The following is a 17,953-nucleotide window of genomic DNA, read 5'->3' as shown; positions in this document are numbered from 1 at the left end:
ATTAGCTGAATCATCACAGGCAATGAGATCTAGATATTCATTAGGAAACACACTGAATTAGGAAGGCACAAGTAAATGATGGGGAAGAATAATACAAACAAAAATTGTATACAATATCCCAAGTTAGATATATGTATATGTAGACATAAAACAATTAGTTTGTAACAGTTTTTAGTGAGGCACCTTAGACCAACTTTATTATTGTTTCTACATTATTGAATTATTTGTAATTGTGCTTTCTTCAAATATGGTATGTTTATTCAAGTCACATACAATAAACCAAGATCAAGATCCTTATCTAATGAGTTGAAATCACAGAACATGACAATTTAGTCTGAGCTACAAACAGGAAGTGTTAAGAGAGCAATACTAATACTTCTAATATACTGGATTTTTCAGACTGATGGAGGTTTACATTTTTGCCCCAATGCACTGCAAATCCTCTTTTAAAAAGGATATAAAATAATTTTGGAGCAAACTGTATGCTAGATTTTATTTTATATTTTAAGAATCACTGTATTTAATAATAAAGTGAGGCAAATCTGGCTCTTTTATGTATTTGAGGGACTCTCCATGCCTGCAAAACACATCTGTAAATTAATCAAAAGAAAACTCCTGAAATTGCTTGATGAGGACACAGGATGCTCTAGCTGACACAGAATGTTGGGCAAAGTTGAATAGATTAAGGGAAAATTAGTCTATAGAAGCCCCCAACAACACAGAATCATGCCCCCTCCACCTAACACAAAATTCCTTGTACTCCCCCATTTTTATTGACTATAACATAATGTAAGACACACATGCTTTCATTTTCCACATGAAATTAATACAGAACAGTAACAAAATTGGTAGTTCTCACACTTGTCTCACACGTATTTGTGGGCAAGAATGATATCATGGTACATTTTCAAAATTTAGGAGTTATTTCAAGCAACACATTAAACACAAACACATAGTAAGTAGAATGTAACTTCACTGACTTTCAGTTTGCAAGGGAGGCACAGAGACTGATATATGGGGGGGTATGCAATGGGAGATATAGAAAAGGTCTGTATTTTGCCTCTAGTTACATAATCACATACCAAAACAGAGGGAGGTCAGTCCCCCTCCCACAACTGGTTTCCGAATGAAGGAAAACCAGGTTATAGTTTGCTTGCTGTTGGAGCTGTACAGAACATTTACTCATTTTGATTTTCAGTATGAAAGACTGCTGGGGTAAGAATAATATCCCCAACCCAACCATAAAACAGAACCTTTAACTTTTTTTTTAATCCTGTTTGCTGCCTTATTTCTACTCTCTATCTGTTCTTGCTTTAACAGATGTTTTTTAAGAGGGGAAAATCTTGTTAGAGTTTCTTTCCCCTATCAGGAGTGATCTCAGCCAATCATGGATCACCGAGTGGATGGAGTTACACCACATTTGGTTATGTACTGACCAGTGTTCCCTCTAAGCTGAGTTTGTGTGAGCCAGTTCAGTTTAGCCTCAGTCTCACACATTTTTGTCTTCACTCAGGAAAAATGGCCACAAAACAAACTGATTTACACAGTAGCTCATAACTTTAATGCCAATGCCTCACAAAGTAGAATTTTTGCTCACAAGACTTCACAGCTTAGAGGGAGTACTGGTACTGACACCAAGGAAGACAAATATAGGCTGTTACAACAAGGGCAATACTTTTTGAATACTGTGAAGTACTGCACTATTTCAAAACAATCAGTGAAAAAAGAAGTAAGAAAAGAAGTAAGACTGAGAAAAGAAGTAAGACTTCTCATTTACAGCAAATACTTCATGAAAATCACTTTCTTCAGTTCAGTTACAGTCTACAAGATTTCATACTTAAGATTTAGCAACCAAAATGTGCATAACACTTACCTGGGTTTCATACAAGTGGGCAATGTGAAACCGAACTGCAAAAGTAGGGAAGATATAAGGAACAGTAAGTTCAAGGGAAATAAGTACAATATTGTATAACCTCATGTCTCTGTACAGAAACAAAATTGAGTGACACCATGTAGAAGGAAAAGGTCTCCCTTCTGACAACAGATGGACTTATCCATTACAAAATAAGTTTCAAATGGTCCCAGTCTCAAACCTTCCCACAAGCCTCCCAAAATTGTGGCTGCACACATATAACCATGAAATTTACTGGATGATCTTCGTCTGCTTAATCGCAGCCTAAATTACCTCTCAAATTCCCTAGTATATTACAGCATAGGTTCAGTGAGGAACAAGAAAAAGGCCAGATATATGAAGCAGGGCTTAGGAAGGAATCAGGAGAGATAATAAACAAAGTTGAGGAATTGTGTGGTAAAAACTGCACACTGATTTAAATTCACCATTCAAAGCTACCTGCAAGTCACCATTCAGTTTATGATCTGTCGTGGGAATATGCTGCTCAGAAAGACAAAAATTCCATTAGGAGCTGAAGAATCTCTTTGGGTCTATCACGTAAAAGCACACAGTTCAAAGCAGCTTTATCTCAGAAGATGCTGAAATCATATCTGTAATACTGATCCCACAATGAAGATAATCTGTAAGAGGGGTCCAGCTAGACAGAGAAAAGATCTGTTTTGAGCCCCTGCAAACTTTGGGTGACTTTCAGATGTGCAGAGAAATATAAACAGCTTAAAAATTAGTGGCTGTTAAAAGCTGCACAAGAAAGTGATATCTGTGCAGCAAGGGTTAAAAAAAACCACATGGAAGAACTTGGGCAAAAGGACAGGCAATTGATCAGAAGTAGTAAACAATGGCTGTAAGGGTATGGTGGGTTTCAGCTAAGGGCGGGGAGTACATATTAAGTAGAACTATGTTAGCTGAAAGATAGCAAATAAGGGCAGTTCTTCTATCAGACTATCTAGATCAGGGGTGTCAGGCATATGGCCCCCACATAGGCTTCCCAATCCCCAGGTCCCAGAGGGGGATCCCCCGGTTTTACAGGCTTTCCCCCTCCCCCCACAGCCAGTATGCACCTCCATGAACGATTCCCATAGAGAATGATGGGGAATTGATCTGCGGGTATCGGGGGCTCTGGGGGGGCTGTTTTTTGAGATAGAGGCACCAAATTTTCAGTATAGCATCTAGTGCCTCTCCCCAAAATACCTCCCAAGTTTCAAAAAGATTGGACCAGGGAGTCCAATTCTATAAGCCCCAAAAGAAGGTGCCCCTATCCTTCATTATTTCCTATGGAAGGAAGGCATTTAAAAAGATGTGCAGTCCCTTTAAATGTGATGGCCAGAACTCCCTTGAAGTTCAATTATGCTTGTCACACCCTTACTCTTGGCTCCACCCCAATGTCTCCTGGCTCCACCCCCAAAGTCTCCTGGCTCCACCCCCAAAGTCCCCAGATATTTCTTGAATTGGGCTTGGCAACCCTACCCCCACAGGGCTGAGATCCAGTTCACAAAGAACTTCCTTTTCCAGGGCTTCTACTGCAGCAGTGCCATAGCTTGTTCTCCCCGAGCTCCCTCAGTGGCTGTTTGCTTCTTGCCCGCCCCCTCACATATACACAAAGAGCTCCCTCAGTGACTGCTTCCTGCTTTGTGAAGGAGTGATTCAAAGACAAGCCTTTTTCACTCACTCACTCACTCACTCTCACACACAAACAGCTCCTGCTCCCTTCTCTGAGGCTGCTCCTCTTTTGGGGAGGAGAGGGAGAGAGGCAGAGAGAGAGATTCTTTTGACAAGCACAATTTGCACAGAATAAATTATTTTGGCTTATTCTGAAACCTTTTGTAAAAAAAAATGGATTACTCTGTTCCTATCTGGATTTAATTTTCTTTCAAAAAGACCCTGATTAGAAATTTGAACGCTTGGATTGGTCCTTATATCTTGGGAAGTGGAGTGATTTCAGATGCCAAATGATAATAGCACACATTGGTAATAAGACAGGAAAACTAGTTCTCAGTTCAGGTGAGCAGGATGCATAGTCTTGAACTTCATTATCTATTGCAACTTAGCAGTCTCTCTAATCTCCCTTTGAAATTCCATTGTAAGAGCTACTCTTAGGTCAGCAGCTGAATGTTGTGGTTTCTAATATCAGTTTTTATGTCCATTTATTCTTGGCATCCTCCTGGACAGAACTGAGACCTAGGTTTCCTGTCTCACTACCAGTTCAGTTTGCTTTATTACGGTCCATGACCAAATACACAGCACAATGCAGGCCAACAACAACCACATAAAAATTGTAAAAATCAAGATGGACCTAAATAAGTAAAACGTAAGATAGTTAAAAAATAAATGTGAAAATAAAACATAGGACATTAGTATGAATAATGAGATATGACAAATAATACAGTAGTTGTCAAACATCCTCTAGCTTAATAAATATAGTACATATAATAAAAAAAATTAAAATTTAAAAATTATACAGCTCCAGAAGAAATATTAACTAGAATACACTGGTTAAAATTACAATCTGTTACCTTGACATTAACTTGTAAGAACCATAAAATGCAATTTGATTGCATGGGAACAAAATTTGGCAACTTTATGCATGGTCTCTATATTTATATCAGTTTCAGTTGCATTTGTGATGGTATACAGAGTACTCAGGCATTTAAGAAAAGATAAAATACAAGCTTGGAAATATTCAAAAAACAGTCAGTTCAGGACCCCTTCTTTGCATAATCCCCACAAATTCTCCTAGCTGCCGCCATAAATTTGGCACAATTAATTGTGAATTGGGAGTTAAAATCTGATAACAGCGTATTTCTGATTTGGTAATAGGAAAACTAGCTCTCAGTTCAGGTGAGCAGGATGCATTGTCTTGAGCTTCATTATCTATTGCAATTTAGCAGTCTCTCTAATCTCCCTTTGAAATTCCATTGTAAGAGCTACTCTTAGGTCAGCAGCTGAATGTTGTGGTTTCTAATATCAGTTTTTTGTCCATTTATTCTTGGCATCCTCCTGGACAGAACTGAGACCTAGGTTTCCTGTCTCACTACCAATGTGGGTACCTCCATGTTTACTACCCCTCTGCACATCACACCTAATCCAATCAAGTCTTCTATTGTCATTCACCTGCTATTGCCATTCGACATCTGAAATCACCTTTATAAAATGTTTATCTCTGGTACCTCATATTACATTTTATGGCACGTATGGTATAGACCAGGGGCGTCGAACTCATTTGTTATGAGGGCCGGATCTGACATAAATGAGATCTTGTTGGGCCGACTCATGTCGGGTCAGGCCATGTGTGTACCTATTTAAAATTAGATAGCGGACATATACATTTTATAAAGAACACAAATACAAATATATATTTTTAAAAACTTAAAATATTATTAAAATGTTAGCACCCATTGGTCTTTAAGGATGCTTTCTTTGTATTTCTCCCATAGGATCCAGGGAACTGAGCAAAGGAAGTTCTGGCTCTTTCCTTCCTTCCCCAGGAGATTTTTTTTTGGGGGGGGGGGAAGCCTCAGCCAATAGAGAAAATACAGGTTTTGCACTTTAGCTCCTGTGCAACTGAGCAAGCCTTGCAAGGCAAACTGTTACGCAGAAGAAAGCAAGAAAAAGGGAGAAGGAATCAGATGACAGCCAGTTGCTTGGGGGCCTGATAGGAGCCCTCTAGGGACCTGATTCGACCTCCAAACTGCTTGTTTGACACCCCTGGTGTAGACCAACAAAGTGAAATTTATGTTAAATCCGGACCTCGTAACAATGACTTCAACACCTCTGATCTAGATGAAATTAAACCATGTCATTTCAACATCCGGAACTTAATGGTATATGCAATACAAACACAACCATCAGGTTATAGTGACAAGTAACTTTGTAATAAATAGGGATGGTCACCGACCTGAGCCCGAACTAAAACCTGGCCTGGACTTTACCTTGTTCAAGGCTCGGACAGCTCAGTTCGAAAGTCACATGTTTGGAACAGGAAGTCTCCGAACTTTCTGCCCAGTTCAGAATCTCTTGTACACTCTCGGCAAGGAAACTCCACCCATGTAGTTTTGCACTGAAAAGTGGGTATGGATGGGATATTTCCAGCCATCGAGGGACCAATAGTGACAGTCAGAAGCAGACAGTCAAGTCTGATTTCCAATGACAGGCATCAATCTGACCTCCTCAAGATTGTGGGGGCGGGGGATGTATAGAATCACTGGAGGCGCATTCCTGTCCTCTGTTTGCATCTGGTTTTTGTGAGTCTTGTTCTTCTTGCGTGTGAAAAAATATATTTTGCTGAACTGGGGCGGGGGGATTACTGGGGTGGGTGGAGAAACCTGTTGAATCTCTTGGCCTCTATACAAACTGTCAGAGTAAAAACATCGCCTCTCTCTTTTTTTCTTCTTTCCCTTGCATTCAGAGCTACATTTCTCTCCCCCCCACCAATCTTTTTCTTTGCTGTGAGGAGTGAGAAACATGGATAGATTTTTTTTCATTTAAAACATGTTTTTTATTTGATTTGGGGGTGGACTGTTCACTTTTGTGGGTTCTGAAAACTGCCCTTTTCTCTGCATGCTGGCTGTGGGGTCCCCTTTCCGCTCCCCAAAAAAGCTGGACAAATAGAAGATAGAAGAACTGCCCTTATTTGCTCTCTTTCAGCTGACATAGTTCTACTTAATGTGTACTCCCCACCATTAGCTGAAACCCACCCTACCCTTACAGCCATTGTTTTCTACTTCTGATCAATTGCCTGTCCTTTTGCCCAAGTTCTTCCATACGGTTTTTTTTAAACCCTTCTGCACAGACATCACTTTCTTGTGCAGCTTTTAACAGCCACTAATTTTTAAGCTGTTTATATTTCTCTGCACATCTGAAAGTCACCCAAGGTTTGCAGGGGCTCAAAACAGATCTTTTCTCTGTCTAGCTGGACCCCATTTCTTCCTGCATTGCTTGAGTCTCTGCCTGGGGTGGAGGTATCCTCTCCCCTCTCCCACTCAGGCACCCAAACTACCTACAGATTTCTGGGGGGCTTGGCTAGCTTCCCTCTTCCCTGGCTGTGGGGTCCCTTTTCTGCTTCTCCAAAAAGCACCCCATTTTTTCCTACATTGCCTGAGGGGTTTCCTCTCTCCTTTCCCACTCAGGCACCCAAACTACCTACAGATTTCTGGGTGGGGGGGGCTTGGCTAATTGCCCTCTTCCCCGGCTGTGGAGAACCCTTTCTGCTCCTCTAAAAAATCACCCTTTCTCGTCTGCCACATATTCCCATACATTCCCTTAGCTAGTCCACCAGTGCCTCCTCCCACAGCTATGTAGTGAGTCCTGGTTGCCAGGCTTGGTTGTCCCTGTCACCTTCCTAGGTAGGATGGAAGGCTTGGCCCCAATCAGTCATCATGTCACCAGGGCTGGGTGGCTGGTCCCAGGAAGACAAAGCCATCTGCAGCCATGTGGGTGGTCCCTGGGGAAGTACTCTGTGAGTCTGATGCCAGTAGCTTAATGAGGTCCACACTGTAGTGTCTGAAATTGACGCTGGACAACTCCCCCAAAAACAGTTTCCTGGAGGTACCTTGCTTGGTGGCCTGCTACTTGGATCTCCCCAGATCTAACATGCATGTAACATGTGGGCCATGTGGAGGGTCATCCTAGGGAGGAATTGTGTGCGTTAAAGGTCTCTAGCTTACCCAGGTCAGTTTTTGTCATTTCTGAACCAGCAGAGGTGACATCCCATTGAAAAGCATTGCACTGAATGACTTTTATTTAGGGGTCTGTAACTCAGCTTCCAGAAGTCCAATGTGGACCAAACTTGGTGGGTACATTGAGGAGAGTGATCTGGAATCTGGAGACAACTTGCCATTTTGGAGCCTCGAAGCCCTGTGGGGGGATTTTAAAAAACCAGTCCAGTTCTGTTCATGAACCAAACCAGCATGTTCTGGTCTGTGCCCATCCCTAGTAATAAACAATACAATTAAGTCCCATACAAAAATACAGTCTCTTCTCATTATACCAAATACATAAGGAAGTCCATAATTATCTTGTTCTCAAAGAACTTGCAATCAGAGCTGCAATAAAATCCTGATCCCAAAGAAGCTTGCAAAAGGATGTCTTCATGCAATGAGAAGAAAAGATCCCATATCACTGGATCCACTGTGTGATAATCTCAAAATGAAATTCCCTGGACCGGTTATCGACTTCTGCCACAGGAGAGAAAAAAGGAGAGCCAGTTTGGTGTAGTGGTTAAGTGTGCGGACTCTTATCTGGGAGAACCGGGTTTGATTCCCCACTCCTCCACTTGCACCTGCTGGAATGGCCTTGGGTTAGCCATAACTCCGGCAGAAGTTGTCCTTGAAAGGGCAGCTGCTGTGAGAGCCCTCTCCAGCCCCACCCACCTCACAGGGTGTTTGTTGTGGGGGAGGAAGGTAAAGGAGATTGTGAGCCGCTCTGAGACTCTTTGGAGTGGAGGGCGGGATATAAATCCAATATCATCTTCTTCTTCTCATTGCATGAAGACATCCTTTTGCAAGCTCCTTTGGGATCTGGATTTTATCGCAGTTCTGGCTGCAAGTTCATTGAGAACAAAATAATTATGGACTTCCTTATGTATTTGGTATAATGAGAATAGACTATATTTTTGTATGGGACTTTGTTTATTACATAGTTATTTGTCACTATAACCTGAGGGTTGTGTTTGTATTGCATACTCCGCAGTGACTTCTCTCTTGGACTTAATGGTGGGCTGGGACAGGAGAAGCCCTTCTGCAGGGATTGCTGATATCTACTACTGAGGGTACTTGGTAACTATAGGGACCATATTAGCCATACCTTGCAGCCACAGTAGAAGAGCTATTTTGCAAGTTTTGTTCTACAGACTTCCAAACTGTGCTACTTGTATCCTATTTTAAATCTTTTTAAAATTTAATTCTTTTGCTTTGAAATGATTCCATACACTGGTACCTTGGGTGCCAATATTGGTAGAAAGGGCTGGTACAGATGCTTTAAAAATCTTTAAAGTAACAAGAATACATACACAACAAGTCCTTGAATTACTTACTTTCAGCATTAGACAAAGTGCAAGGATTGCAGTCAACCAAAGCTAACTGAAAATGCTGCAAAATAGAAGAGAGAAATCATCCAACTGACTTAAACATATGAAGCTGTCTCTCCCATTTGAAATCTAACACATATATTAAAATGATTTTTAAAAGACAGCAAAGTCAAATTAAAAAAAGACAGCAAAGTATTCACTTTCTTTAGGAGAAAATACCTTGATAATATAATCTAGTGTGGATCAAATGACCAAATGAAAGCAGATAATCTACACAAATAAATATATAATCTTTCTAGACCAATTATTTGAACTGACTCCAGCACTGTACATAGAGAAACATGACAGAAATGAAAAATGAAAGCGGAAAAAGTAAAATCTGAAGGGCTATTATCACCTATATCTTGTTTCTATTATTCATTTGTACAAAATAAATAAAAGCCCCAAAAGGCAACTGCAATATAGAATAGGATACATTGCAGTCTGGTTTCCTGAAATGTGTAAGATTGAAAGAGAAAGGGGCATTAAGCCCCTTGTCCACTCACACGGAGTGCCTACCACACTCTACAACCCCTCTTCTTCAGTTTACAGGTTATACATAAGTCAGGAAGACATACTTGCCACCTTTCTTGTCTCTTTCAAAATCTAGAGAGTCATGACCAGCTCACACCTCAGGTCCACTCACTTCCAGAGACATCCACAGACAGGGTAGCCCACACCTCTTTAATAATCAGCCCTCACTCACAAAGAGCTATTGGGACTGGGGCTTAAACGCTATTCCAATCACTTTTCATTCATATCCTATATCTGTATAGACTGAGATATGAAATTGTATGTGTGTGTGTGTTTCTTTCCCTTAGACATGCAGCCCACAAGGATAATCAAAACAAGGAACTTTTACTTATAAGAACAAATCCTTGAGGAAAGTTAAGTTTAAGATTCGCTTCCACTGAATTTTGGAACTGAAGTCCTATATCTACAACTGGGATCCTTTATTTACAAATTTACTATTTTCAGCCTGTTCCAAGCAGCTCTTTTATAGTTTCCCTCAGTCAGAAAACTCTCTTTTCACTTCAGCACTTACACTATCTACTTGTCTACTACTAACCCCTAACGGTAGCTTAACTACTGTTTTTCCAGGTCTCTTCTCTGATGGTTCCATCTGTTTTCATTGGCTGCTATTAAGGAGAGGCAGAACCTAGCCTGTCCATCACAGGGTAATTTTATAAATACCAACAGCTGTGGAGTCAGATACTCAATTCCTAAAGTTTCATCCCAATGGGGTATCACATGTTTGAAATGCTGCCAAATTTGATTTTCCTACATAAACAGTAATCCATATGTACACCCAGTTTCACCTATGCAGTTGATTAATATCTAAAAACACAGAAACACTCCATAATATAGAATGGGGGGGAACTTCATACACTTAAGAGCATGGGAAGATTTTCACAGCACACTCGCGCCACTGGCTGGTTTAATAATTGGACAAGCTTTGTAAATGCACAAATTACTCCAAAGTATCGCATTAATGAAGAATAGTCTTATAACCACAAAAATATTTAGATTTCTAAGCATATGTTTTAAAATGTTACAACATATAATAATAACAAAACTAGACAACAGTACCTAACACTGTTAGTGCACTAACAGATAATGGCATGATGCCATCTTCAAAACAAGTCAGAGGAAAAATAGGAGCAATTAATTACATGCAAACATAATTTAAGGTTCAGGGTAAGTAACTGATAATCACTTACTCTATCAGAATTCTAACATACTAATGTTTTATATTGTAAGCCTGACTTCAGTTCTGTCATTTAAATGAAATACTACCATTAGGTATTTTAAAGTTTTCATTAAACATTATTAACATGCTAATCTATCAAACTAATCTGCAAAAATGCAAATTACGATTTTTTAAAAAAGGTATTACAGTATTTTGACAGTCTAAAAAACAACAGTAATCTGTTCATGAACAAACAGCTTCATTCCTTGGTAGTAATCTCAACACTAAAAATAAATCTCTAACAAGACTGTTTTGTATTATTTGTTTTAAAAACACATATATAAACTTTTAATCTTGCCAACGTAAGACAGATCAAAAACTAGTACTACTAAACATCTAGATGAACAATTAGAATTAAAGATGGCTTTTTCAATATTTGTATAGTGAGAGGTACTAATAAAATGCACAAACAAACCCATTTCTAAACAAAAATATTCTATTAGTTAATCTTACCCCACCGTTTTGCTGCACACAATTCCAAAATCCCAAAACATCAAAAATTATAAAATGTAAATGTTTTCCATATGGTAAAATTATGCAGCCAACCAAAGACACAAATGTGGGTAATGTTACTGATAAAACACCTATACTTGTCTGGACACACATATGCGAATGAACAATCGTATGTATGTAGAACAATACTGGAAAGCCAGCTGCATTTAGAACAAGTTCTGCTTCTGAGGTATTTAATAATAAAAATGAACAAAAGTTCTTTGTCAAAATGCAACCAAATATGTATTGTTTCCAGCATTATAAGCTATAAAAACACCACATTAAGCATTCAGCTCCAAATCTCTGCAGCAAACCAAAGCCAGCAAACATCTACATCTCCTACAAATATTGCAGCACTGAAGCTGGATACTGCTGTGTGAGACAGTAATTATGCAGGAGAGGCCACTGCAGTTTAGAGATGATACACAATACTTCAAAAGTCAGACATCCATCCATAAATATTCAAACCACTAATAAGGAGATTTAACTAGGAAATCAGAATACTTCAAAATGGTAGCATATAGACAGCAGCCAAAGACAACATAGTTTGATTTGTAAGGAACTATGATTTCACATTTAATACTGACAGTTGATGTGATTGTGGCAAAAGTTGCTGATGTGATCTTTACAGAGAATAAACGTGCAGCGCTTGGGTATTCAAGACAGTAATATTCCCAGATGTAGACAATATCTTTGTTGTTGCACATGTTTAACAATCTGCTCAGGGCTAGAATTCTAATTCTGTTATTCTATAATTCTACAACTTTATTTCAAGATACTTCAAAAGCACCATTCATATAGAAGTAGTTATTCAGAATGCTTTCCAGACACATTTCTAAGTGCACATGAACTACATGAATGCTCTGGAATTTTATTTTCTAGTTTCCCAAGGATTGTTCAAGAAGTCTGCATTATGTAAAAAAAAGAAAAACTTTAGAAACCTGACAATTTTGACATGAACTTACCACAATGGAAAAGTCTTATCCTAGTTGAGTTCACCTCTCAGAGATGGTTTTTCTAACTGTGTGACCTAGGTGTGAAGCCTGATTCCAAGAACAGTCTTTTGTTTCGATAACTAGGGCACAAAAAGCCTTGCGTAATCAAAGTGCTGGCAGACAGCCAAGGCTCCATCTGACAGGCATGCTGAGGGCAAGGGCGGGAGGATGTGCAGCACACGCTGCTAAATCAACTCATTAATTTACTCTCTAGAGTCTTTCAAGATTGGAATTAATCTTTTTTTAAAAGAAAGGATTGTAAGGCACAAATGCTCTCTTTTACACTTCCATGGACAGTCAAAACAGAAGAACTGACTAAAAGAACAGGACAAAATAAGGTGGAACAAGGTTCTTTATTTACATAATATGAATGAACAGATATGATCTACATTAGCACAAGTTCAGGCCAAATGTTCTTCTCATACGGCAATATTCCACTCATGTAACTATAGCAAAAATGTTGGGAAGTAACTTTGTTGAACACAAGTCAATACTAATTGTGCAATGAAAAGGTGAAACAAAATGCCTGTGGAATTTTACCACAGCCACGATTCTGAGAAGAGAATTCAGAAGGGCATTTGGATATTAAAGAAACAAATAATTAAATGAAAAAGTCATTTTCATTAAACGTTGGTGTTGTAATGAAAACAAATATCCCCCTCAAATCCATTAATAACTTCAGATTGCAATTTTGGCATATGGCTGTTGAATTCATAGAGATCAGTAAAGACCAAATATCAAAACCATTTCTTCTCCCCTTCCACCATTTCTTGTGCTCTGAGCTAGTGCCATGTGTTCTGGGCTGGCCAAACCAGAAAAAGGCCAAACTGGCCTGAGAAACTCCCTCTTGGAGCTTTGCTATACGCTGAGAGCCAGTGGTTACCAATGGCAGACTCTAATTTGGAGAACCGGTTTTGATGCCTGCTGGGTGACCTTGGATCAATCAAATGTCTCTCAGAACTCTCACAGCCACACCTACCTTACAAGGTGACTGTTGTGGGGAGAGAAAGGGAAGGCGATTGCAAGCTGCTTTGAGACTCCCTGGGGTAGAGAAAAGCAGGGTATATAAACCAATTCCTTTTCTTTTTATTCTTACAGTCTGGGAAATAAGCTCCAGAGTGCCTGAAAAGGGTACTGTGCCATGTTCAGGAAGCACATGGTGAAGCAACTGTGCTGAAGATAAGGAAGTCTGGGCCTGGTCAATGTATGGATGGGAAACCTCCTGGGAACCCTGCATATTATTGCCTTGAATTTCACAGCAGAAGAAAAACAGGGTATTTCCTAACTTCATTTAAACCCTGCCTTTCTCCCCAGTGAGGACTTACATCATTCTCCTCTGCTTTATCCTAACAACCTTGTGAGATAGGCTATGCTGAGAGTATGTGACTGGCCCAAGGTCGCCAAGCTTACTTCCAAGTAACAGCAGGGATTTGAACCTGGGGCTCTCAGATCCTTGTTCAACACTAATCACTACACCACTACAAACATAAACAAGAGTCAGAGGCACCAGGAGTGATGAAAGGTTCTTTGTCTGCTGTCTACCCCACACAACCCCTGACTGCTCAGATACCATAACAAGAAGGTACAGTCTAGTATAGAGGTGGCTAAACTGCAGCTTGGGAGCCACATGCAACTCTTTCACAAATACTGTGCAGCTCCTGGAGGTCAAGAAAGAACTTAATGCAGACTTACTCTCAAGTAAGCTTGCTTAGCATCAGGATGTCTATCAGCCGCTGACCACTGACCCATAGGTTGGCAACTATTTCCGCCATGTGTGAAGTAGGAAAGGAGGGGAAAATAGGCAGGCTTGCAAGCTCTACTTCACCACAGAGGTCACCTGGAGACCCAGAACAGGAAAAGAGAGTGCAAGGGCCAAAGGAACCACTGAAAGGAGGAATGAAATTAAAGAGGGCGGTGTAGGGTTCCTCTAGTTTCATAGTGCTTTGAGGAGCAGTATTTACTACCTTGGTGTCAAGGCAAAGAGATATGCATAATAATGCAAACAGTGGTCACTGATTTATATGGTACATGTGTGTTTTCTTCTCGGACCAATGTCAAAAAATAATTCCCTAATCTTTCACTATGCTGGTCTTATGGGGACTGTTATTCCCAGCTTTTGTTTTTAAAGAAGTCTCCTTCTAAACATGATCACATTGTAAAGTGCATACATATGTATTTTCTTTCTGCGCAAAGAAAGTGTTAAGAGTTTTAATGAAGATGTGTGTGTAATATTTGTTTATGTCTTGTGGCTCTTAAACATCTGACATTCACTCTATGTGGCTCTCATATTAAGCACGTTTGACCACCCCTGGTCTAGTATATACAGGAGAAGCAGAGACAAGGGGAGGGAAGAGAAGGGGGTAAATTGAAAATGGTGGGGAAAACTAGATTTTTTTTAATTGCTACACTCTCATCATTCTTGCTTTTGTTTTTCTCTTCACCAGTATCTTGCCAACTCCCCTCTTCTCACACATATCAAAAGCAACAGTGATGAAGTTGCCTTTTTTATCTTTTATGCAACTTACTACAGACACTGACTGCATCTTCTTTCTGCAACTCTAACAACCCAATCCTCTGCAGAGTTACTCCAGCCTAAGCCCACTGAAATCTATGGCCTTAGACTGGAGTAATGCAACACAGTATTGCTCAGTTCAAAAGCTTTTGATGCGTTATTCCCTGAAACCATGGCTGTTCCAAGTTGTTTTTAACTACGTCATACAATTTCTTCTAGGTAAACAGAAGGCAGATTAAACATTTACAAATCCCAAACAGTTTAAACAAATTTTGAATGTCCAACTAAAATGCCCCCCCCCCCCCGAACTGAGAATGCAACTGAAAGGTTTTCTGTGCTAAAGTTGATCAAAGCTTAAAAAGTATTTCCCACCCTTTAAAATAATTTCCAAAAACCACTTCTAAGATCAAAAATAAACCAAAAAGGAAAGCAGGAGAGAAAGAAGCGATGGAGATAATTTGTCAGAAATGTTTATGATGGAAAAAGTATCACGATGAAGAGATGACCATTCCATCATGTTAGCTGGATAATAGGCTCTTCTCTATTCCTCACCGATATGTGAGGGGAAAGGCAGGAAAGTGCCTCACAGTCCACAGAAAAAGTTGCTTGGACATGGTTAGGTCCCAATTTGTGACTGGACAGGAACCATAAAATAACAGGTTTTCAAAAAAAAAAACCTACTAGGATATTTTACTGTCAGAACAAAAACATTTTAAAAGCCTTTTATGCTTTATCCTTTTACTGTGTATGTTAAATATTACTGTCATAATATATTCTCAAAGTCAGTCAATGCTCACCTCTAGGTCAGCGTTTTTAAATCCTTTATATTCACCTCACACATTCATGATGTCTTTTTGGCCTCTCACACAAGGTTTCTCCAAGTAAAAAATACTGAGGTAATTATTTAATTTTTTAATTTTAAAAGATTCATCATTTGCATTTCAACCAAATTGTCTCCCAAGGCAGCATCAATAGTTAGAAGTATTGAAGGAACATGGCTCATGGCACATTTCTCCATAGTGAAATGTTTAAGGGAGATGCGGGAATATTTAATTTAAAAAACCTCTATCTCTATCTCTTTGGCATCCCTCCTACCACTGCTGCTGCTACCCTTTAAGAGGCTACAGCAAGCCCAGAGAAAATAGCCCTTCAGGAAATAAACTGCTAAGAAGTACAGGCTGCAGCAGTCTCAAGTAGGTGAGGCTTTTCACACTGGCCAAATGGAATTAAGCTCCCAGATCATCTCTTGGTAGGAATGTGGCTAAAAGCATATGATGGGACACAAGGTATTGAAGCTTCTCTCCTGCTTTTTAGTGTCCTTCTTTGCTGTGAAGTCACAGCTGATTTATGGAGATCCCATGAGGTTTTCAAGGCAAGAGATCTTCAGAAGCGGTTTGCCATTGCTTTCTGTGATGTCATGATCCTGATATTCCTTGGTGGTCTAGGCTTACGCCGCTTAACTTCCAAGATCTGAAAACACTGGGCTAGCCTGGCTTTTCAGCTCAGGGTCCTGTGTATTCTACTATGGTCCTTATAGAATATTTAAGGGAGCCCACAGAAAGTAGCTCCTCAATTCTAGTGAGCAAGGCTTTATATCTGTATATACAGGGGAGGGTGGGATATAAATCATTAAATAAGTAAGTAAAACCACCCTGTAAAAAAGTCTGCTGTGAAAATGTTGTGAAAGCAACGTCACCCCAGAGTCAGAAACGACTGGTGCTTGCACAGGGGACTTTACCTTTACCTTTTAAAGTAAGTATTCAGGATAAGATAAGAATACCGTTTTATAGTCCTCTTTCCATGGGGTGAAGCTTGAAATTAAACTAAAAACATTTCTGTTATTTTAATGCAGATAAATCCAAAAATTTCGTAACTAAATCTTGATCTCACCCCAGTATAATCCCAAACAACGAAACAAATTACAGTGAAGCAAATGTATACATTGTTATAGTGAAAAATGAAGCACATGCTAATGAAGGAAATACTGGCTTATCATTACAAAACTTAAACTCCTACCTTTAAACTAGACTCAAAATCTGTGTTCACTTTGAACATAAGCCCAAGTCGTAAATGAATTTCCTTGGCGCGGCAAAAACTGGGATCAACATAAAGCACCTCCCGAAATGCTTTAATTGCCCTGAAGGGGGAAAAAAGATTGAAATGTTCAAGTTAGTATATTTTAAGTTGTCTGCAATGTAAGTTACCTGAGAAAATCTCATTTTATACAACAAAGCCCATGAACTGAATGAAATAATCTGAAAAATGCTTATTTGATGGATTCATACATGGCATTTGATAAATTAACACTGACTAAGGAAATAATGAAAGATAAACATTTCAGTTCTGACCCACGTATTTCATAACTAGAGCATAATGATCCTGAAAATGCTTTATTGAAATCTGAACCCACTTTGTAAACTTTCATAAAGTAATGCTGATTTTTCAATTTCAGAATATAATCTGTGCATTTGCTGTAATATTTAATAGTAGCAAATGAATAAAACATTGTAAAAGGTCAACATTTGCATATGTTTTTAGATTGCCAAATATCTTAGCTAGGAAATGGTGGAAACACAGAAACTTTAGGTTAGATCCAAATCAAGCATCTTTGCACCAGTGGAAAGAACTTCAGTTTGCATAACAAGGGAATCTGCAATTTACATAGATTCTCCTCCTTCAACTGCAGTCCCTGCCTTTTGTGCTGTATCCCAATAATTTCCAAAGCATTTTGTGCTGCATCCCAATCATTTCAGCTCTTAGGAGTGTTTTTTCAGTGGACATAGGGTGGGAGCTGCATCACTAGAAGGGGGAGGTGAATCCATTCTGCAATCACAACTCAGCTTATTGTTATTTGAAAACCACTCTACCTCTCAGGGTTTTACAAATCCCAGGAGTCAGACTGCTATGACTTCTAGAAATTTAACTGTGGCACATATTACATTTGCTGTCCCTCCCATGAAGATGAAAGAGCGGGGCACTCTGGCTGGACAAAAGTCACCATCCTCCCAGGTGAGGTTGAGATGTTATGTCAGCCATAACAACCACAGAAAGCTCCTGGGAAAAGTCTGGATGTCTGTCAAGAAACAGGTCTCCTTTAAAAGAGTTTTTGCCTGTGTTAACTTTCTTGTCTGTAAGTGATTACCTCATGTTTGGAAAAGTCATTACCCCCTTGTCAGTAATGTTATCAGAACAGTTGCTATAGGCTGGACAAAGCAACTGACTGACAGCAACT

General features: G+C 39.5%; 1 protein-coding gene across 4 annotated transcripts in view; it reads right to left on the bottom strand.

The window, feature by feature from the left end:
- The window catches only part of KDM6A (lysine demethylase 6A), a 317,940-nt gene that overhangs the window by 128,509 nt on the left and 171,478 nt on the right, over nt 1-17,953 (bottom strand). For all 4 annotated transcript variants that reach the window (XM_060234177.1, XM_060234176.1, XM_060234178.1 and 1 more), the window contains exons 6-8: nt 16,738-16,858; nt 8,940-8,994; nt 1,874-1,908 (exon numbers count right to left, since the gene is read on the bottom strand). In XM_060234177.1, coding sequence (XP_060090160.1) covers nt 1,874-1,908; nt 8,940-8,994; nt 16,738-16,858 — 211 coding nt within the window. The remainder of the gene's footprint in view (nt 1-1,873; nt 1,909-8,939; nt 8,995-16,737; nt 16,859-17,953) is intronic.

The sequence above is a fragment of the Heteronotia binoei genome, chromosome 3, assembly GCF_032191835.1.
Source record: "Heteronotia binoei isolate CCM8104 ecotype False Entrance Well chromosome 3, APGP_CSIRO_Hbin_v1, whole genome shotgun sequence".
NCBI classification, from domain to species: Eukaryota; Metazoa; Chordata; class Lepidosauria; order Squamata; family Gekkonidae; genus Heteronotia; species Heteronotia binoei.
The sequence above is the reverse complement of the archived record's forward strand: the minus strand, read 5'-3'. Positions and strand labels throughout refer to the sequence as shown.